Below are 22186 nucleotides of genomic sequence, written 5' to 3' on the forward strand. Positions count from 1 at the left end.
GGGATTAGATATGGTGTAATTACCCACACCACACGAGCCCAATACTGTAAATTGCTGGGTTTCCCAAGAACTTGGGGATAAAACAACAGTCCAGAATTATAAATGTCACAAGGAATGACATGTCCTTCTAAGATTGGCCGTGCTTTGTCATCCGAACTCGTGACTGGTCAGCAGGGAAGATAATCCGATTTGGCCAACTTGTAATATTGACCCGTGTATTGAGTGGTCTAGAACCACTGGAGCCCCGGAATTCTTAACGCCACCTTCTTCTTATTGCTGGACAAATTTAATTAATATTTTTAAAAAAAAAATTAATAAACCCCGTAGAAATAAAATATTAATTCATTTAATTATTTAATTTTAAAGAATATAGTGTAATTGGTTAATTTTAAATTTATTTTTTAAAACTTTTTGGGATCTTGAAAAATTAATTAAACATACGAAAACTGACCCGAACACGCATAATTATTTAAAAAAAAACACTTCATTTTTACACTATCTTACAAGAGAGAACCATATATAGTTCTCCCAAAACATTTGGTTAGTACTAAAATGGAACCGACCCAAAGGGCTAACTGTTATCTAGAAATTTATAAGATAAACTTCTAAAAACATATAAAATTAAATTCGTGCCAATCATATCCAAGTATCTGTCTCAAAACATTTAGGACGAGCTCTTGAAAGATCCAAAGGAGCATAAAGGAGTAACGTCTATCATTTTTGCATGTTCAAAAGAGGAAATTTATTTATCCAACATTTTTTTTTCGCATCCATAAATATAAAAACACCCTTTTTATTTTTTATGTGACCAGGATCGTAATTAATTCCATTTCTAAATGGATTTTAACCTAATTGAGCGCTAGTTGCCCGTGTGAATTGTTGACTAAGGTGGTAAGATTATACTAGCTGTGAGACTTGGATCTTGTAATCTTGATTGTTTAACTTAAATACCAAGACACTTAATTCTAAGGGATAGGCAGGAAGTTAAGGAGTTTTTTTTTTTTTAATGATGACTTGTAACAAACGAAAGGGAAATTATTCTAATTAATTTAATATTAAAGGATGCATTTTAAGATCTTCAGGAGAAAAAAACTTCATATTAATCTACCTATAAAATAGTTTGAATATATCTTATTTTATTAAAAAAAGAATGAAACTTGATTGTTAATTGATGTATTAAATAAGTAAAATTCTTATATTCCATATAGAATTCAAACCGAATAAATAAAAACATGTCATATAAAAAAACATGCATCAAGTATCTATATTTAAATGAACTCCCAAATATTCGATCGAAAAAAGTTTTGATACACGTGGATTAGAACAAATTTATTATTTGACTAGTAGAACTAAAAAATAAATAAATATTTCATTATTTCACAAATATCTTACACGTTTATTTCGGCTCTATTTTTATTTTTAACATAATTCGATGATGAAAAACATCATCATATCTTATCACATTTGGTATCATAAATCATAGATGTTGATGTTATCGGCAAATACAAAAAGTTTTACTCTAATAAACGAAACACATACACAGCAAAAACGAAGAAACAAAACAAAACCCACTCGCACGCATCAACAGTAACTACTTCTATGATTCTTCCTTTCTCTTTGTCGACAATAAACCCAACAACTAAACCAACCCAAACTTTTTTAGATTTCCTTTTCATTTCTTACAAAACCCAAAAGAATAAATAAATAAAACCCACCTTAATTTTTTTTTGTATGCATTCAAAGACCCAAACTTCTTTCATTCAGCTCCATTTATAGATCAAAACAAGCAAAACCCACCTAAAAATTCCCAACCTTTTAATAAAAAATGGTGCTAAAGAGACTATCTTTGAGTCTCTTTTTAGGGTTTTTGTTAACTTCTTTGATAGTACCAAGCTCTATAGCTAGGTTTGTTGTTGAAAAAAACAGCTTGAGGGTCACATCACCAGATAAAATAAAGGGTACTTATGATAGTGCAATTGGGAATTTCGGGATACCACAATATGGAGGTAGTATGGCAGGTGCTGTTGTTTATCCAAAAGATAATAAGAAGGGTTGCAAAGAGTTTGACGAGTTTGGGATTTCGTTTCAGTCGAAGCCTGGTGCTTTACCCACTTTTGTTTTGGTGGATCGTGGAGGTATGTACCCTTTTGATGTTTTTGGACAATTTGTTTTTTTTTTCCTTGTGTGTGGCTGGTCTAGGTTAGCTTGATTGGAGAGACACCTTTTCTTTTTTTAGGTTAATTTGATTGGTTTTTGTAAGATTTGTGGTGTTTTTGTTTGGTTTTGGTTGATTGTGAGGTGTCCTTTTGTTATTTTTATCAACTTGTGTCTTTTTCTTTCTTATTTATTTATTGCTTAATTTGACTGTTGTTCTGATGTTTTGGGTCGTTTGTGGTTGATTGGGGAGCTACCCTCCTTTTGTTTTTGGTTTATTTGAGGGTTTTCTTCTTTAGGTTGTTGAGAAGGCGCCCCATGTTTGATTGGGATCATTTGCTTATTTTAGCTACCTTTATCAAGTATAGAGAGGTTCAAGGAGGTTTCCGTTTGTTTCAGATCAACTTGCTGAAATTTTAGTTCTTTTTAATCAGTGTGTGAGGTAACTATACTGCCGTTCTAAGAAAATTCTTATCTGATTGGTTTGTTTTTTGGATGATAGATGGCACCGGATTGATTTTATTTTAGCTCCTTTTAGGCATTTTGCACAGCATACCAACGGGCTCCTGGTACCATTGTGTTGGGAATTATTGTATTGTTTTGAATGTTTTGATTATTTACTTGGGGGGGGGGGGTTCCAGAACAAGCTACAAAAGTCTAAAGATGTTGCAGATTAATTGTCCCATGGTATTAAAGCTATTTATGATGAATATGCTGTTAAGGAATCAGCATTCATTGAGATGTGGGTTTTGTTGGATTTGGGACTTCCTCCTGTTGAACTACATTCCTCTGAGATTACCAACATAGTTCTTGTGCTAAATCTATAATCGGTTCATTTGATTGCTTTTCAGATTGCTTCTTTGCTTTGAAGGTCTGGAATGCCCAGAAGGTTGGGGCTTCTGCAGTGCTTGTTGCGGATGACATGGAGGAAGCATTAATAACCATGGACACACCTGAAGAGGATGTTTCATCTGCAAAATACATTGAGAACATAACAATACCATCTGCTCTTATTGAGAAAAGTTTTGGTGAAACTTTAAAGAAAGCACTTAGCAACGGGGATATGGTCAATGTGAATCTTGATTGGAGAGAAGCTGTTCCACACCCGGATGATCGTGTGGAGTATGAACTATGGACCAACAGCAATGATGAATGTGGGGTTAAGTGTGATATGTTGATGGAATTCGTGAAGGATTTTAGGGGCGCAGCACAGATCCTCGAGAAAGGTGGTTACACTCAGTTTACACCCCACTACATTACCTGGTACTGTCCTCAAGCATTCACCTTGAGCAGGCAGTGCAAGTCACAGTGCATAAATCATGGAAGATATTGTGCTCCTGATCCTGAACAAGACTTCAGCTCAGGTTATGATGGGAAAGATGTTGTTGTTGAAAATTTAAGACAACTATGTGTTTTTAAAGTTTCAAATGAGACCAAAAAACCTTGGGTGTGGTGGAATTATGTAACTGATTTTCAAATCAGATGTCCCATGAAAGAGAAAAGGTACAACAAAGAATGTGCTGATGCTGTCATCAAATCTCTTGGTAAATATTTCATAACTTCTTCTTATTTTAAGTATGCTATCAATCACACTAGAAAATGGGAAAAACAAGAGTTTTGAATGTGTTGAATGTTCCATGCTTGTCACTTGTCATTGCTGCAGGGCTCGATGCTAAGAAGATTGATAAGTGTATGGGAAACCCAGATGCTGACTCTGACAATCCTGTTCTGAAAGAAGAGCAAAATGCCCAGGTAATTGTCTGTTATTCTTATTCTTCAGTTTAACACAACACTTTAAATCTGCAAGTTTGGATGCTTGTGCTTGTCTGCAATCATAGTAATCTCTGATATCAGTTCAACCATGTATAGCTGCTTGACAAAGACTTTCATGTAGGTTGGAAAAGGATCGAGGGGTGATGTAACCATATTGCCCACCCTTGTTGTCAACAATCGTCAATATCGAGGTCTGCTATTGCCAGCTTGTATAATGGATGAAAAGTTACATTTGGGTATTTATTTATTTTTCTTTTTAAAAAACATGTGCTTACAGGAAAGTTGGAGAAAGGTGCTGTTCTAAAGGCCATCTGCTCTGGTTTTGAGGAGACAACAGAGCCAGAAGTTTGTTTGAGTGGTGGTAAGTTTACTTATGCTATTTATCATGATTGCCCTTTGTTCTGAGGCCATCATCTGATGAAATGATGGACAGCCCTGACTAAGTGGATTTGTGTGCTTGGTGTTGTGAGCGGCCAGTGAAAACATGCTAGGCCTCGAACTATATTACATTTTAGATCGCTGGTTGGATACCCTGACTTGCTGAGACTAACATCTAGTACTGGCTGCCTTGGGTGACTTGTGTGCTCTTAAGTAGTTCATGATCGGGGAATCTTGTTGATGCAGATGTGGAGACCAATGAGTGCTTGGACAATAATGGGGGTTGCTGGCAAGATAAAACAGCCAACATCACAGCCTGCAGGGTATGAATTAAAACTTGCTGCGAGACGCTGCTCTCTGGCTTTTGATCTCTTAAGGTCCTTTAGATAATTGCTTTTATCAACGCAGGACACATTTCGTGGGAGAGTATGTGAGTGCCCTCTTGTCGATGGTGTGCAGTTCAAAGGAGATGGTTACAGCCACTGTGAAGGTGAGTTTATCCTTTATTTAAATCAGCATAAACTTATGAAAAATGTAATAATTTAGCTGTTCATTCATTTCAGCAAAGCCTGGATGTCCTGCCGATGATTATAAATAAATGTCTGAAAGAAATTATTTTATGGACAATTGTGGGCTTTTATTAGAAAAAGAAAATACCTGCAGTACTGATTATATTCATATTCAGTATAATTGCAAGACTGTGCCATAAAGAAAATTTAGTTCCATGGATGGCACATGAATCTGTTCTATACTCGAGAGACAACATGTGTTGTATAAGGGTTTGCAGGTGGAAGGTGGGTTGACTGGGCAGGAAAGTTCCAAACCTAGTCAACTGGAATCAAATGTGTGAGTTGGTTTTCTTTCATTTTAATTGTTTTGGGCTGCAGTGGAGTGGGTGGGGGAGCATGGTTTCCAATAGCTGTTCTAGCCATCCCTTGCAAATAACTCAAAGTAGGATTTGATCCTAGGTTCTGGACTCAACAGCAATAGATTTACTGCCTAAGCTATCTAGCTTTACAGCTGGTGTATTCTGACCCAAGGTTTGGGGGATCTTACTTTGTTGATCATGGTCCAATATTAACTGTACCCTTTGAGGATTCATACTTGACGTTTGACTCTCAGATGTTAGTATTAGATGTGTTTGCACACATCATAAGAGGCAACTTATCTTATTTTCTAATTTAATCTTTTTGTTATACTTTTGTACCAACATCTTAAAATGTGCAATGCTTTAAAGTGACTACATTGTTTTGCAGTGAGTGGATCTGGGAGGTGCAAGATAAATAATGGAGGCTGTTGGCATGAATCTCGAGATGGACACACCTTCTCTGCTTGTCTGGTTAGTGATCATCATGTTTCTCAACTTGTTATTCTCCAGTAAATTTATTCATTCCACTTTCTAACTTTTACTGTGGACAGGATGTTGATGGTGGTAAATGCCAGTGTCCTCCAGGATTTAAAGGTGATGGTGTGAAAAGTTGTGTAGGTAAGATATTCCTCCATTATCTTCCTTTATAGTGTGCTTTTATCAGGATGGAGAACTTGATTCATTTTGAAAGGAAATTTAATGACAATGCATGCAAATTGAGTCTACTGAGAATGTTATGGTGCCTGAGGTGTAAATCACAAACTGAACAACAGGTCATGTTTAGCTGAGAAATAGAGCATAATTGTTAGGTTTTGAGGACATACAGCCATATACAAAAAGATCGAGTCACTGTCTCATCCCCACCCTTGCACCATTGTGATTAAAGCCCTACCAACAAAAGGTCCTACTTTACACATTCAGAACTAGCTCCAGCTGTCCCCTTGTCTCCACAAATGCTACATGACAAACTCAGCTCTTCCACCTTGCTTCAACAGGCACTTGATTGATCCTTGTTGACTCTTTTCATACTGCTTTGAAGTTAGAGATTGTCATTTCATTCTGTCCACTTCCAATGTTAGGCCTTTTCTCTCTTCCCTCGTGGTACTACTTGGTTATTGGTTATTGGTTATCCAGGTGCACCTAGTACTTGCCCTTGTGGGTTGGTTATTGTTGATTCATGCATGATTTCTCAGGCACAATTCCACGCAGGTCAAATCTAAGCTGCAGTTGTCTAAATCCCTTGCATTCAATTTAGTACATCTATGCTACCCCAAGTGGCGAGGTCATGCTTATAAATAACCTTTTATGGGATAAATCAAATGTTTTAATTTCTAAAATTTATCTGTGCTTAGGCCATCAGGATGCTCTAGTTATACTGATTTGCTTATAACAATATTTTGAGTATCCACCTCTTGCCAAGTCAAAATTTTTTTGGGTTTTCTCCTCGACTACAGCTGAAACTGAATTCCTGCCAGAGAAATCTGGATGTTTCCAATGCTGCTGCTTAATATTTTGTTTCTTCTACTTATGTTTGACTGTACAGATGTTGATGAGTGTCAAGAGAGAAAAGCCTGTCAGTGCTCTGCATGTAGCTGCAAAAATACTTGGGGAAGCTATGAATGCTCTTGTAGTGGGGATCTTCTGTATATCAGAGACCATGATACCTGCATAAGTGAGTTAGAAAGTGTACCTCCTTTGTTTGTTTAAGTGATAATGTGGTCCTTGTTTTGATGCCCCCCCCCCCCCCATGATCAATATCAGGTAAGAGCGGCACTGAAGTGAGATCAGCATGGGCTGCAGTTTGGGTCATTTTGTTAGGCCTGGTGATGGCTGGTGGCGGAGGATATCTTATCTACAAATATAGATTGAGGGTAAGCATGGTGCCCATCATTTTTTCCTTTTTAAAACCATAACTTTGGTTAAGTTTTACCTTGCTTTTTGCTCACTTCAGGCATCTGTCTATTACACAAACATTAAGAATAGTGTTGGTCTCTCTATAGTAAAAATCTCTATTCAACTTTTTAGATCCACTATCTGAAGCAATGGTAATATTGTGGGCTAGCAACCTAGTGTTGTTTGTTTTAAGCCCCAGGAAGGCTAGACCAACTATTTATGCAAAAATGAAGAAGAATAGGATTATCTGCAAAGTTTCTTTCCAATACACTGCTTTAGTTGGGCCATCTACTACTGTTTTTAGGATCTCTTGTGAAGCAGTTTATACCTCACTTCTTTAGAACTTCCTTCCAGTTTTGGCATAGCTGGAAATTTTAGAAATGATGGAAAGCACGGTATGGTAATTATGTTAACCACTTGTGGCGAATTTAGTTTAAATTGTCATTACCATGGATAGATAGCTGCATATGGGTTAGCTATGCCTGAATGCTCAATGCCAATGAAATCGAATCTATGGGCAGACTGAAGCTTCTGGGTTTTGGTTAGAAAACCTCAAGCAGCCAGGTCAATTAGAGTTTGACATATGAGTCTGGATTGCTCTTGACATGTATCTTAAAAGTTCTATGCATATCTCATCGCTGTACTTGCGATGCGTTTGACATGGTTGCTTGTTGTTTTTGCGATGCGTTTGACATGGTTGCTTGTTGTTTTTGCGATGCGTTTGACATGGTTGCTTGCTTTTTTTCTTCTTCTTTTGCTTTGGCAGTCATACATGGATTCCGAGATAAGAGCTATCATGGCGCAGTACATGCCTCTGGACAGTCAAGCAGAAGTTCCAAATCATGTCCATGACGAGCGGACTTGAAGAAAACTGTCCTCTGGTCCTCTGGCACAATGCATGCCTCTTTTGAAGGTTGCTAGTAACAGCAGTGTTGAAGTGGTTCTACGATTGCCCTTTATCCTTTCAACGGTTTTCAGCGTGGATTTTACACCTGTAATGTACATGGACAATAAAGAGTGCAGATTAAAATTGTACTTCGTTTGTTAGGACTGTAAAATCTTACACTTGAAGTATTGGATTTGGGGCAGATATCAAGGGATTTGGCTGTAATGTCCAAGAATTTTCGTTCCCGTCCCGTAGTTTTAACTTAATTTATGATTACCCTGTAACTGGTCCGTACCTTTTTAGACAGGCTGATCTTTTTTGCCGTTATATTTATTTAAATTTAAGTAGCTTTGACGCTTTCATTTGCACGGACGATCAAATTTATGTTGGAAATACTGTTGCCTTGTTCCAATGCGGCTGCCAGGTGAAGCTGCTATTGCCACTTGATGATTTATATCTGCTCGTTATCTTTTCTCCTTCCCTTACCTTCTTACTTCCAGTCACGCAAATGGCACGTTGCAACTACGAAATTATGTGTTATTTACATGAGAAGAAACCATGAACATTATCCGGTGGCTTGTTATTTATATGAGATGTGGATGATCAATGTTCAATGATGTGCAGGACTTCTCCTTGTCCGTTCGATGGAAGCCCCAACGGGCAGTGCCTGGTCTGGCCACCAGCTTCTTAATTTTTGGCCAGAAAGTGGTAGCTGTTAGCCCCTGGACTTCGTTGTGGGTACTTGATCAAAACTCACCTGCAGTTTATGTAGACAAATCTCATAATCAAGCTACTCATGTTTTTCTAAAAAACTAAATTAATCTGTCAGCGAACCCGTGAATTTGACAGAAGGATCATTTGGCAAGCCGCCTTCTTTAGCTGCTACGTTAAATCAAACAAAAGCTAAGATGGGAATAATTTCTAGCGAGGAGAGAGAAGGGAGAAAGGGGAAAATAAAAGGAGCATTTAGAATTTGAAATGTCTTTCTGATTGAAGTTGATCACGACCAGCAGCATTCATATTGGGATTTTATCCATTTCACTTCCTTTATATTGTTGAAGTGCTGCCTTGTCCTGAAGAGAGAGTAGGCTCCTAATCTCTGGTCTGTTCACCTTGAGCCTCTTCTATTGAGCTGAGAGCTTAACAGTTAACACAGTTAGCCATCGAAAATATTATTTCCTGCAGATTTTCGAAGGAAATTCCTTATGGTTGTATAAAAAAGAATGCACGTTCCTTTATTATATGCAAAATCCTTGTTTGTCATCTCCAAGGAAGATAAAAACATCAGTTGAATGTAGCCATATGTACTGACAAATAAGCAAACACAGATCAGCAAATTCTTTGGTTTGTTTAGATATTAATAAAAAGCTAAGCCACCAACTGAAAATTAATGACTGTTGGATAACCAAGTTCATGTATATTCTTATGAACGAACTTTTATATTCAAGTGTAGACTCTGCTCGAATAATGTCCATCGTGTCAAGCTGTCTACATGAAAGAATTTTTCACGACGATCACTCCTCGTGAATTAATTTTATAGGAGGACCTTATCTATACTCAATACAGAATAAAACCATTACAAAGTGGCAATGACTTTATTTTAATCTCATCTATTAACAGATATAATCAAAAGCACCACCCTCCTCTTTAACTTCTTCTATCGTCATGGTGCGGTAACCTTCAGATGATCAAGACCGATGTCCATCCCGTTGTAAGCTATAGGCGCATACATCCACAAGTCCTCAGAGCTTAGCAGCTGCGGGATTTAAAACAAGAAAATGACAAAAAAAATGTATCAGAAAATCTGTTTCATGTCAAAATATCAGCAAATTTAAAACAAGCACCATTAGATGTATAGTTTTTCTTATAAAGAAGGATGTTAATTTGTTCTGACCTTAATTTGGAGTTGCAAAAACTTCACATACTGGACAGCTTCTTCAAGCATTGTGCTAATGTCAACCTGCCATATCAGTAAACCAATCTTGAGAATTTTGCAGATCACAAAATTTATTGATTGATAATATACAGAGATGATGCCGTGAGATGTACTTCATACCTTTGTTCCGTTGGGGACAAGGTTTTGTAGAATTCTCAGCCTCTCATTTATTCTCTCTCTTCTTTTCTGCAAGACACAAAGGAAGATTTATCAACCACTGTTTCTTCAAATCTAGTAATTGAAATGCTGTGCAAAAGCATTGGAAGGGGTAGTCACCCTTGCATAGAGACTCTGGGGATCAGTGGCTGCCCCCCTGCTGGCTCTTGTTTTGCCACTTGAGTTGAGAGTTGAAGTCCCTTTCGAGCTCAAACTTGAACTCGCTCCTCTATTGAGCTCATGAGAGGCATTGGATTCATCCTCTGAGCAGCAACCGCTTGAGGCAGGCCCATTAAGGCCAGCATTACTTCCTTCATCATTGTTGCTAGTAGAGGCAACCTTCTGGCTCTTCTTTGAACTTGCATTCCTCTTGTTCTTTTGAGCCTAAATCATTAGAATCAAAATAAGACAGTGCCTTGAAAACCAAAACCTTTTCTATATGCTCTACAGCAGAAAATAGAACTCCATCCAGTGAAAATGTAGCAGATTCTACGAAGGTAAATGCTGGTTATTGTACTTACATCTCCTGAATTTCGTGATCTTTTCTTAGAACTCTGAGGTGGGTTGCTGCTTTTGTCTTTCAGGGTTAGTTCAGAAGCTGGCATCTCTGGTTCTCTCTTGGCCCGAAAATCGTTTTCAGGAAGAGCAGCTACAGTCTGGTTTCCACCAGGCTCCTCATTGCTATTGCTCATTTCTTGGTTTGAGCAGTCATCGCCTTCAACGAGATATGAGTCTCCCATGCAAAAATCCATTGACATTGAGCTATTATTGTTAGCCAAAATTGGATGAGAATCACTCATGTAGTAGCTATCTTGGCTTGTGTTGGGAAAAAGAAAGCCACTACCACCACTATAACTACTACTCCCTTGTGAAAAATGGTGCAAATTAATATTAGCAAAATCCAAAGAATGAAATGAACATTCATTAGCCCCTTCCATGTCCGTTGTTGGTTCGTGGTTAGGCCAGAAACTAGATGGAACTCCAAAGTTTGAACTTGAATCAACCTGGTTAGAAGGACAGTTACCAAGCAACTGTGCCATGAAATCAGCCTCCTCACTAGTGTACATTCCACCAAGAGAACTCCACTCTCCCTCAGCCATAGATCCAATAGACTCCATCTCTTTTTCTTGTTTTTTTGGTAGCCTAATAGAGAAAGGGTCTTTTGTGTTTTTGAATGAACTGTTAGAAGCTAGATTAGCACGGTGCTTGAAAGGAAACAAGATTACGATGGCATATTTATACCCAGCAGCAATAAAGAATGTTGAGACAAACATTGACTTCACTTGTGTAACCATACCTGAATTCTTTATTATAAATTATTAGTATATGAAAGGGTCTCAATTCTCTGTAACCATTTGGAACCAGCCCGTAATGGGGGCCAAGTATAGCTCATCTGTAGGACCTAAATCAAGCAATGATGGAACTAAAATATTCAGCAACCCTTCATTAACACCCTAATCTTAAACTTAAAAGACACATGAAGAGAATGATTGTAAGCCTTAAAAAGTTGTTTAAGGGACTTAACTGTGTTTCTGTTTAGGATAACTGTATAATTATTTTAGGATGCAGGTTGAGAAAAGGTGAGATTTGGTAGAGGATGAATAAAGAGAATCACACCTGGCGATAGATAGACGTGGGAGGTTCTTGTTGAATATGATAATACAAAAAGAATTTTGTTAAAGAGGATGAAAAGGACATGGATAAAGGACGGCTAGATGTCGTGGAGGGATCATGAGACTTGACATTCTGATCAAAACTAATTGGAACCGGACAATATATCGGTTTAATGGATTCTCTGTCTCCTCCGTTCTAGCTACCAAGTGTTCCTTGAACTTAGAATCTGTTTCTCTCTATTAAGAACCCAATCTTAATCAACTCTTAAACATGACATCAGTCTGTCAACAAATGCAAACAAGATTTCCTTGATCATTTCATTTCTGTGGGGCTTGTTTAAATGTTCTAACTTTACATGATGCGATATCAACTTAGGACGTCGATATACTACGTACTTAAGGCAATATATATGTACATGATGTTGTTGATCCTTCTGATTGTAACATGGTACTGGGATTTATTAATTTTAACCTTCTGTATTTTTTGTGTCAAGTTGTCTGCTTTGAATTCGCACAAGTCTTCTAGCTAGGTCAGTATATATAGAGTAACAAATTCCGGCATTCAAAGCAGCGAACTGATTCTTTACCTGTATGGTTTTGCATGCGTGGTTTCCAAGTCAAAGACATTAATGCTAGCATCCCGTTTGTAATTTCCAAAGTAGAAAATTACTTTTAATTGTAAGCACATTCTGCAGATTGCAGAGCCATGTTGTGTAAGAAAAAAAATAATAACGAGAGTCCACACCCCATGAGCTGCGAGATAAGAAAATAACATTAACAAAGACTGGGAACAAAACCCAAAAAATTTCCATATTTCTACAAAGACCATATAAATCGTTACTATATTATATTTGTAGTGAATACGTTTCACTTTGAACTAATGATCACCGTGTGAGTAATGAAGAAAAACCAAGGTCCTTAATGCCATATCCCAAAGTCCTAGAGCTACCTCAGAATCCGGCGATCCTTACGCTTTATGGAACGCGTAAATCGAGCATTCTCAAAAGAAAGCTCAGAGGAAGCTTCGATGAGTATTTTCATATTACTTGTACTCCACATTTTTAAAATTTGGCGCCGGCCATTGCACGATCTCTTGTAGGGGTGATGTTACCTTGTTTTGCTGAAGTATTAATTGTACAGGAATAAAATCTTTGCATTGCAAAAATATTGAAAAAACTCTTGTAAAACCGATGTTGTTCTACACAGCAGAATGAGAATATTACGTTTAAAATTGCTGTTTATAATATAGAATGAGGGTGTAAACGTTTAAAATCTTGGTTTCTTGATTCTTAGCTGGCCTGCACGACCCCTTCAGAATGAGATAGCTAGAGTGCAGCATTTCTTGTTGGCTGGCATATGGTGCATGACCCCTTGCAATTAAAAGAATCCCATGATCAAGAGACACTTCAAGATTTCAATCGCTCTATTCATAATCCCCCGCCCTCGATCGTTGGTTTAATATTTCTCTAATTTACTATTAAATTAGAGGGAAAATATCAAATAATAACGCTGCCTCCAAGGATGAGACACGTTTATGCTTTGTTAATATAATGCCTGACGTTGATACTTACAAAGTATTAAGTATGCAATTGATGTAGTAACTAAGGGAAGAATGTATGTTTAGCTTCATAATGCAAGCACTACAATGAGTAACAGAAAGACTTCACTCCCAGGTATAGAGATGATTTCGACGGACAGACGTCTGAGAGGATTGAAATTAGCTAGGGTTTTCAATGCTAAACGAATTCAGTGATTTTTTTTGTTTGTCGAAACTAGTAATTTATTGGTTTTAAGACTTGAATGAAATTAAGTTCATCGAGCGTACGTTAGCAATACATGGAGTCAATTTTGATTTATTATTGTAATATGGAAAGTCATTTGTTCTTCGCAAAAGAGAGTAATTGCAAGTCGAAAATTAAAACAACATAAATCCAAGAGAATAACTTTGTGGTTGCTACTGGGAGCTTCCAGAGACTCAACTTGAAAGTCTCATGATGGATTTTCTCCAACCATGATATATTGTTTTCTTTCTTAATTTCTCTGTTTTTTTTTTTAATTAAGATATATATTATATTGTTTAGCTTTTGCATGCTAATATTAGTTTTTTTTTTCAATTGAATTTTACATAAATTATTGATACTTTTGATGAATGCATTCACGAAAAAAAAGTTATTTGTGATCTGACAATATCTTACAACAATATTCTCACAATTTTACTGTATTGATCATAAAATTAGCAGGTAAGATTGTTAAAAATATATATTTAATATAAAATAAACTCGGTATGTTAAACAAAAGGATTAGAAAGCAGGAATGCATGAAAAAAATAAAAAAAATCTCTTGATACGCCAAATCATTGTAGAATTACGTGCAAATTAACAATCAAATCAAGTTGTAATAAATCCACATGCTGTTTATTGATGGGGAAAACGACAGCTCCCATTAATACTATCAATAATATTAATTTATATATTAACGAGTAGGTGTCGCCTATTTTGGTCTCTATGTTTTGCGCGTTAAGTGTAGTACAAGTCAAGAATCCCAAAGAAAATACTACTCCTCTTCTAAATTATTACGATCAGTGGAACCCTTAAAAAAAAAAAAATATATATATATATATATATATATATATATATATATATATATAATAAGTGGCCTTATTTGGTGGTCAGCAGCTGGTGCACGACCTCCGCGGGCAATTAAAAGAACCCCATGAAGAGGCACTTTGCGATTTCTATCATGAATTCATGATCTCAGCCTCGTTTCGTTACTTTTTTTTCTTTACAATTAAATTAAATTAGAGGAAAAATGCAGTATAGTAAATTATATAAATTATACAAATCTCATTAAATTTTTGAATTGAGATGGTTTTTCAATATAGTATCAGAGTCTTATCGATCAGGCAGTCACGACGAGTTCAAGTCTTACTATTCTCATTCTATTTGATAAAAATTAACCACAAAATAGTATAAGTTTGTGTAAATTTCAAGTCTCAAAAAACTTTTACTTGATCAGATGTGTTAGCGAATTATATAAATTATATTTTGTGACCTCATCGAATAATAGATTAAACTATTAAATTAAATTAGTTCAATGTAATTATATTCAAGTTTTAAGTTCAAACGACCTTATTTACATCACTTAATTAACAATTTAAATATTTAAGATGAGATGATTCTTTGACAACTTATAATTAATTATATATTAATGGAGACTAAATTTCTTTAGAAATCATCTTAAAAGTGCACCACCTTCTTTAACATGATGTATTCAAATAAATTTAATTAAATTATTTTCAATACTAATCCAAGGTTTAGGTACAACCGATAAATAAAAAATATATATATCCTTAAACAAACCTAGACATTAAGATTGATTTTATCAAACCTACCAACAGATAAATAAAAAATAGTATGAAGATTACAACGGATCACAGGTGCATGGAAGGATTGTAAGGTGGGGGTAAAACCAGAAATTTAGGATTGAGAGTGGGGGGCTAATAAGAAAATAATTTATTTCAAGGTGCAAAACATGTATTTCTAATAAAATAGACTTTAGATTGAAGGGTACAATTAATAATTTTAATAATATTAGAATTAAAATGTAATTGTTTCCAAAATTTAGGGATGGAATGGCCCAACCATCCAGATCTGCCAACCTTTGTGAAACTACAACTACTAATAAATAAATAAAATCCTCTTAAAGATCAATATTATTAATTAGTAAAATTTTCAAAAAGAGAATTATTAATATATATATATATATATCAGCCCTGTTTTCTAATTACTAACTTGTTTGTATACAATATAAAACCTTAAATAATATAAAATAAATTATTAAATTGAGCTCTTAATTAGTTAATCTCTTATAATTTTTTTTTTGCTATTTACTTGTGTTATTCTTTACTCTTTATGAAAAAATACTGTTAATAGTAAGAAAAAAGAAAAAGAGGCAAGATTTACTATTAAAAATTATTTATAAATTTTTTTTCATGCATGCATTTTTAATTTATATTCACATTATGTATAACTGAGAAAAAAACTGTTTACGTTAAAAATGGTGCCTAATAACATAATGTTAGGTGAACATTATTTAGTAATTATTATTTTAAGAGTCTCGAGTGTGGCTCACACGGTCATTGGTGCCTTTCCTATGCTACGATGACCTAGAAGAGGAAAAATGAATGAAATTCCTTCCCCAAAAAGGAAATCTCACCAGAGACAATACCCTCTTTTCTATTTCTTCTGATATATTAATATTAAATTCCATGAATTAATATTCTTTCAGACAGGAAACCTCCCTGGAAGTAGGGGTGTTCACGGTTCGGTTCGGTTCGGTTTAGACTTAAAAAACCAACCGAACCGAGTTACATTAATTTTGTAAAATATTAACCGAACCGGACCGAAAACCGATTCAAACCGGACCAGACCGGTTCGGTTAAATCCGGTTTTTTTGGTAAAAAACCGGGAAACCTAATCCATCATCCAGATTTTTCATATGGCAAGGAGTTTGCATGAAAGGCACAGAAATTCAAGACAGAAACTTTCTTGATGGAGCTAGATGAAGAAAAATTATCTTTAATATCCAAAATAATTCCTCCATGATTTCCATTGCCATTAGTCCCATCGATCTCAACCATTACCACAAATACTTACCACAAGAAAGACAACTAAGAATGAAAAGGAAGGAAAGATAAAAACAAGAAAAAGATACAAGAAGTGACAAAGATCATTGGATATCAATTTTTGTATGTGAAGTTGAAAAATATAACCTTTGCACTGAAAGCTCATTCAACAAACCCACTGGAAATGAAGATTGGGAAACGGGAAAGGAAGAATAGAAATTAATTAAGAGGGGAGAGGAAGACTAGAAATTAATTAAGAGGAAGATTGGGAAGCTGGAAAATTAATTGAGAGGAAACGGGAAATGAAGTTTAGAAATTAATTGAGAGGGGGGGGGGCGGCTGCTTTTGTGAGAGACAGGAAGGTTACATTAATTATTAGGGTTAGGTTACAATTTAACTATTTATACCTCAGATATGGGTAACTTTTGGTTTTTAATGGATCCGGTTCGGTTTGTTCCGGTTTTTGGTTCAAAACCGAAACCGAACCGGACCTGTTAAAAATTATGGTTTTGACAATCGGTTTAATCGGTTTTTCATTTCGGTTCGGTTTTTTTCGGTTAATGGATAGCAACGCCACCAAAAGAAAACTATTAATTAAAATAATAATCACGAAATACGTGCAAAATAGTAATCAAACATGATATTTATTAATGGAGAAAACGACAGCTCCCATTAAAAACTAATGAGGAGGGAATATATATATTAAGTAGCACTACTTACATATTCTATCCTTTAAGCTTTGCGCGTAAAAGGGCAAGAGTAATTAATGCAAGTCAAGAATCCCAATAGAAATATCTCCACTCGTCTTCAATAATAATGGGTGGAAGCCCTAAAATAAAAGGGATAAATTGCATGAATAAAAGGAATTATGAATTGTTAAAGACAGATAAAAAACAACTTGCAATGTTATTCGCATTTTCCTAGTAATTATCCCTTACTTAAAATAGACGGATGTGTAGCCTCTTATTAAGTTTTTTTTATTATTATTTTTATACTGTCGTGATAATTCCTATTTTATATCTAAACTAATGTTAGCCCCCCCGTTGTTGTTTTTTTTTTTTAAATGTTGGCTGTGATGATTTCTGTTATATATATATATAGGCTATGATAAAATATTGAGATTTTCTATTCGCTGGCTTAATTCTGTGACTAGTGGATGCCGTAAGGCACTGAAAGTTTGGTGCTTGTTCTTAATTTAAAATTAAAAAAAAAAAAAAAAAAACTCGTGGCCTCCCCGTGCGAGCATATAAAAGGTTGGACGAGCGTCCCCAACGAAATTTTTGTCTTGTTATCATTAATTAAGAGTGGAAGTCTTTAATCATAAGCATTGACATCCATTAATCGTGAAATTTATATAATTATGGCTCTCAAATATTTGTATTGGACAACCATTTTGGCTGCTCAAAGATATAATATTGCAAGCTAATGAAGCCCCTTTCTGACCTCCGATCAGGATGGATGCAAAGATAACTGTTGAAGGAAAGAAAATCTGCTACCTGTAAGGGGAGATATGGGATGCTATTTTCCCTACGCAGAAGATCAAGTAGAATATTATTCCTCCATTATGTACGTATTAGCATATATATTAGTAGCCATTTACATTGTATGTTACTTAATATAGCTTTTCCTTTTCTTGTATATAATCCCTGCCCTGCATTGCAGGGATGAAGATTAAGTATCAGAAACACTATCTGACGCTTTACATGTCAGTTACATTGTGCCATTTTTGTCAATAACATTGCAAACTAAGCAAGAAGTAGTAGCCCTAATCTTGAAAACAAGTAAAAAAAAAAAAAAAAAACACTAGCTGTCGTTGGTAATGTAGCTGCCCTTTCATCTCCGTTGTTCTGCTATATTTTTTCTCATATATCTTTTCTTCGTTTTCTTTTTAAGGTGTTAACAAATCAAATCTAGATTTGATATATTTATGAATACAAAACGATAATATCTCGACCGGCTCCTCTCTCTTCACATTCAACAACAATAATAATAACCCCAAGCAAATCTAGTATGTCTCACTCTCACCAATGTATTCAATCATGAACAACAACAACAAAAAAAAAAAAAAATTGCATGACAGAAAAGCAGATGGACAAGATTATATGACTTCATTGATTCTAACCAGCTCTGTTGTCCTTTTTCTTTTCTTTTAGGAATAGAGAGAAGAATAGTTCAGTGTTGCTCCTTCGTGCTGTCTAGGAGTTGAATAATAATGATTTTTTCCCTTGATAATGAATTTATTGCAACAAAGACAGAATATATATTATGCTTATATAAGAATGCAAGCTCACCATTTTGTCATAATAATTGAATTGCATTCAATATCACCATGCTTCCTTCAGATTCTGCAAAGGTCAGTACCCCTCCCCTTTCTATTTCTAAATCCAAGGATTTTCTCATAATGTATGTTATCTTTTAATGTTTAGTTATGTTAATATTGTTTTGTGTTTGATATATATATATATATATATATAAGTGTTTAAAAGAAAAGTGCAATAATTATTTGGTTATGGAATTCATAATTAAAACACAAAGATTGTCTTATAATAAAATATTTTAATATCTTGAGAACGTAAATTGTATTTTTATTGTTATAGTTTACATTTTCTCTGATCGTAAAATATATTTTTTTACTAACCAAGTTCCCTAAACATGAATTCAGATATTAAAAATAAAACAAATATCTTACAAAAACATATTTTATGTGAAATTAACAAATGGAGCCTAAAATGCTTATATATATAACTTGATGGTATCTTGGAGCTTTAGATATTAGTTTTTATGTAATGATTCCGTGAGAACAATTTACAAAATTATACCGGTATTATTATGAAAATCTTATTAATTATCTTTCCACACCGCTTCATCGTTGCTTTATTGAAATTTTGGATTTTCAGTATATTCCGTAATGCGCTGTATACTTATAATTGTTCATGTGAAAAATATACCTTACACTTAGCGCACTGCACTTTTTAAGCGACAATGACATTCAGTGTTTAAACTTAAGAATTAAAAGCAAACCTAAATAAATATAATAAATGCACCCTCCAAAGACAAAAAGCAGCAGCAGCTGCTGCTGCTGCTTCATCCCATTGATCATTTATTTGAGCCTGTCATATCTTTAAAAAGAAAGGATGCTACATTTGATTGTTTTCTTTCTAATTAAATATGTGGGTGGAAAATATATAATCTTTGTGATTGGATTTGTGATCAATATATCCCTCTAGCAAAAAAAAAAAAAAAAAAAAGCTAAATGCTTAGAATTTTAGTCCATCCAAGAAATAATAATAATAATATTGATAATGCGATAATCGTTAAAAGTGATCCGGTGTAGCAATTCACCTAAAAAATTCATAATTTAAAATTTAATTTATATTGAATTTTAAATTAAACAAAAAAAACAATATTAATTTAATAAAATTTAGATAAACTTGTAATAATTCAATTGATTATATCAAACTCGATATATCAACACCAAAAAATTTAGTAAGAATGTATTTTTTCAGATCATACTAATGTATATTGTAAAGTTGCAATTAGGATGTTAATTTGCTTAGTTTGGAATGTCGTGTTCACAATCAGATACCCATTTTCTGACTTGTCTTGGGCCAGGCTATCTCCATTTTATTTTATTTTCACTTATTTTAATTTTTTATATTTCTTTCTGAAATTTTGCAGCTGGCAGATTAATATTATTTCATGAGGAAAGATAAATTAATATTATTGAAATAGAGATATTTAGTTTTTTTTTTTCGATTGTAAATAAGATAACAACTAGACTGGTCACATCAACCACCGAGTTCAAAAGGAATCATGTTGAATAGGAAAGAGATAATGATAATTGAAACTATTTGCCGCATTAGAGTTGAAAGAGTGGCTTCAATTTATTGACTCGAAAAGCCATCTGGAAACTCGCTTAAGGCTGTCTCCCAGCTACAAAATCTCAGGCATGTGGAGGTATCATTATTTAAAAAAAAAAAAAAAACCCTTATTAATAAACATTTTTGAATGGCAATATATGCTTCCTTGAATTTAATTATGTTATATTCAGGGCTGTCTAGTTGGTGGGAAATGGTACCTTGTGGGACTTTGATGGCCATTAGAATATGTTTCTAACTTGTTTGAATAAAATTTGAATTATTATTTTTTTAAGTTATTTTTTAATATCTTTATATTTTTTTATGTGATGATGTTAAAAATAATTTTTAAAAAATAAAAAATATATATATTAATGTATTTCTTAACAAAAAATATTTTAAAAAATAACAATTATCACATTTACATATACCTTTTTAGAAGGTGTTTGGGAACACGGTTGAAACTGTTTTACTCAAAAATTTGATTTTTTTTATTTATAAATAATTTTTTTATGTTTTTAGATTGTTTTGATATATTAATATTAAAAATATTTTTTAAAAAAATATATATTATTTTAATATTTTTTTTAAATAAAAAATATTTTAAAAAATAATTATTATTATATTTTCAAACCGGTACATGGACTAATTTAGAAGTTTTGGTGCTGTGGCAAACTGGGCTTAATCTTTCTCTACAGTTTTGAATGATAGTCTCTTCTTCATAAACTAGCTCATGTAACGATAGAATATTAAAATTTAAATGCTTGCGTAAGGATAGAATTCATGATTGGAAGACCAACACAAGAAAATATGAAATCTCGAGAAATGTCCGGATTTGAAATTGTTGAAATTTCAAGTCCATGTTTTGTTTTTCTTGTCAAGAGACAATCATTTTCTAAATGAAATTTGAGCATGGACCTATGGATGTCGAGATGCATCCCTATTAAACATCGAAATTTCTAGAAAAGAATAAAAATCAATAAAGAAAGATATTCTTTTGTAAAGTTTCCTTTTCAAAACTTGATAAATAAATATCATTATAAGTAATTAAGCTATGTCTGATTAGAGTGATACAAGGGATGAAAATGTATTTAATTAGAGGTACATTAACAAAAATATAAAATAAGTCTGTTTTTAAATAATTTTAGAATAAATTTAAAAATTTTAAAAAAATATATAAAACTTAATAAAAATGCAAGTACGATTTATACTACTTGTTTTCCCGTGCTTTCTTTTTGTAAGGTCAATGGATTGGGGAACTTGACCCGTGCTTTCGAATCCTTCAATGTTTGCTTAAACCTAATTTTGTGATATTTGGTTTGCTGCTTAAGCCAACCCTTAACAGTTTAAACTATTTAGTGCCCGTTTGGCACTATGACTACGGCTGCGGATAAAAATAAAAGTAATATTAAAATATTTAGTTAAATTGAACCATGGTTTTATTTCATATGGATCCCACTTAAAAACTTAGGTTGAACCTCAGTTTTTGAAAAGCAATTTACAATTGCTTTTCCGTGTTCTCCTCTCTTTCATTAACACTGTAATTAACACAAAACTTTCTCAACCCTTTTTTCTGCCCTTTCTTCTGTCAAACGAGGCTTCTACCTGCACCAAATTCCCGTTAGCTTGTCTCCTCTGCTCCCTTCTCCTCTGTTTCCAAATTACTGCCATTGATTAGGGCGTATGAGTTGCCCAACACTGGGATGTTGAAGAGAAAAGGAAGTATGCCATGGGAGCTTTTCCTTGGTCTCGTTATATATCCTTAAAAGATGCAATTTTATCCTTTCTAGTAGCATTATTAGTTTGAGCTAATTAACCAAAATTTTATTAATTTTGATGCCAATCTGTCTATAAGTTAAAAAGACAAGGGCAAGATTATTGTGTGCACCAAACACAAGGGGCAAATAATTGATTGTTCTTATAATAAAGTAAGATAGCATCTATTATAGATATATGTCTTTTTAAGTAATTTTATAATCAAATCTTATACAAAAAATATTTAACCAAATACAAAAAACTGTTTTTTTTTCAACCATAATTTTAATTGC

The 22186-nt window shown here is 34.1% G+C and overlaps 2 protein-coding genes across 2 annotated transcripts; one reads left to right on the plus strand and one right to left on the minus strand.

Annotated features, from left to right (window-relative positions):
• The first annotated feature begins 1494 nt into the window (after nucleotides 1-1494).
• Nucleotides 1495-8314, plus strand: LOC118059106 (vacuolar-sorting receptor 3). Its single transcript, XM_035071933.2, has 12 exons — nucleotides 1495-2135; nucleotides 3006-3698; nucleotides 3818-3906; nucleotides 4049-4118; nucleotides 4205-4288; nucleotides 4552-4628; nucleotides 4714-4795; nucleotides 5562-5644; nucleotides 5725-5791; nucleotides 6717-6845; nucleotides 6935-7044; nucleotides 7833-8314. Exons 1-12 carry the CDS (start codon nucleotides 1826-1828, stop codon nucleotides 7929-7931), a joined length of 1893 nt encoding a protein of 630 aa, XP_034927824.1. The 5' UTR covers nucleotides 1495-1825; the 3' UTR covers nucleotides 7932-8314.
• A 435-nt stretch (nucleotides 8315-8749) lies between these two features.
• On the minus strand, nucleotides 8750-11162 carry LOC118059005 (transcription factor bHLH84). Its single transcript, XM_035071830.2, has 5 exons — nucleotides 10566-11162; nucleotides 10165-10428; nucleotides 10009-10074; nucleotides 9847-9912; nucleotides 8750-9708 (listed from the first exon to the last, which is right to left on the minus strand). The coding sequence occupies exons 1-5, from the start codon at nucleotides 11160-11162 to the stop codon at nucleotides 9616-9618; spliced, it is 1086 nt and encodes a 361-aa protein (XP_034927721.1). The 3' UTR covers nucleotides 8750-9615.
• Between the last annotated feature and the right edge of the window lie 11024 nt (nucleotides 11163-22186).

The sequence above is a fragment of the Populus alba genome, chromosome 9 (assembly GCF_005239225.2).
Source record: "Populus alba chromosome 9, ASM523922v2, whole genome shotgun sequence".
Classification (NCBI taxonomy): Eukaryota; Viridiplantae; Streptophyta; class Magnoliopsida; order Malpighiales; family Salicaceae; genus Populus; species Populus alba.

What these genes read in the sequence shown, in the direction of transcription:
- LOC118059005 (XM_035071830.2), bottom strand. Translation starts at nt 11,162, where the DNA reads ATGGAGTCTATTGGATCTATGGCTGAGGGAGAGTGGAGTTCTCTTGGT. An exon ending in GATCACGAAATTCAGGAGAT is followed by an intron (nt 10,429 to 10,565) that starts GTAAGTACAATA and finishes CTAATGATTTAG; the next exon opens with GCTCAAAAGAACAAGAGGAA. An exon ending in TTGTCCCCAACGGAACAAAG is followed by an intron (nt 9,913 to 10,008) that starts GTATGAAGTACA and finishes CTGATATGGCAG; the next exon opens with GTTGACATTAGCACAATGCT.
- LOC118059106 (XM_035071933.2), top strand. Translation starts at nt 1,826, where the DNA reads ATGGTGCTAAAGAGACTATCTTTGAGTCTCTTTTTAGGGTTTTTGTTA. An exon ending in CCAACATCACAGCCTGCAGG is followed by an intron (nt 4,629 to 4,713) that starts GTATGAATTAAA and finishes TTATCAACGCAG; the next exon opens with GACACATTTCGTGGGAGAGT. An exon ending in ACACCTTCTCTGCTTGTCTG is followed by an intron (nt 5,645 to 5,724) that starts GTTAGTGATCAT and finishes TACTGTGGACAG; the next exon opens with GATGTTGATGGTGGTAAATG.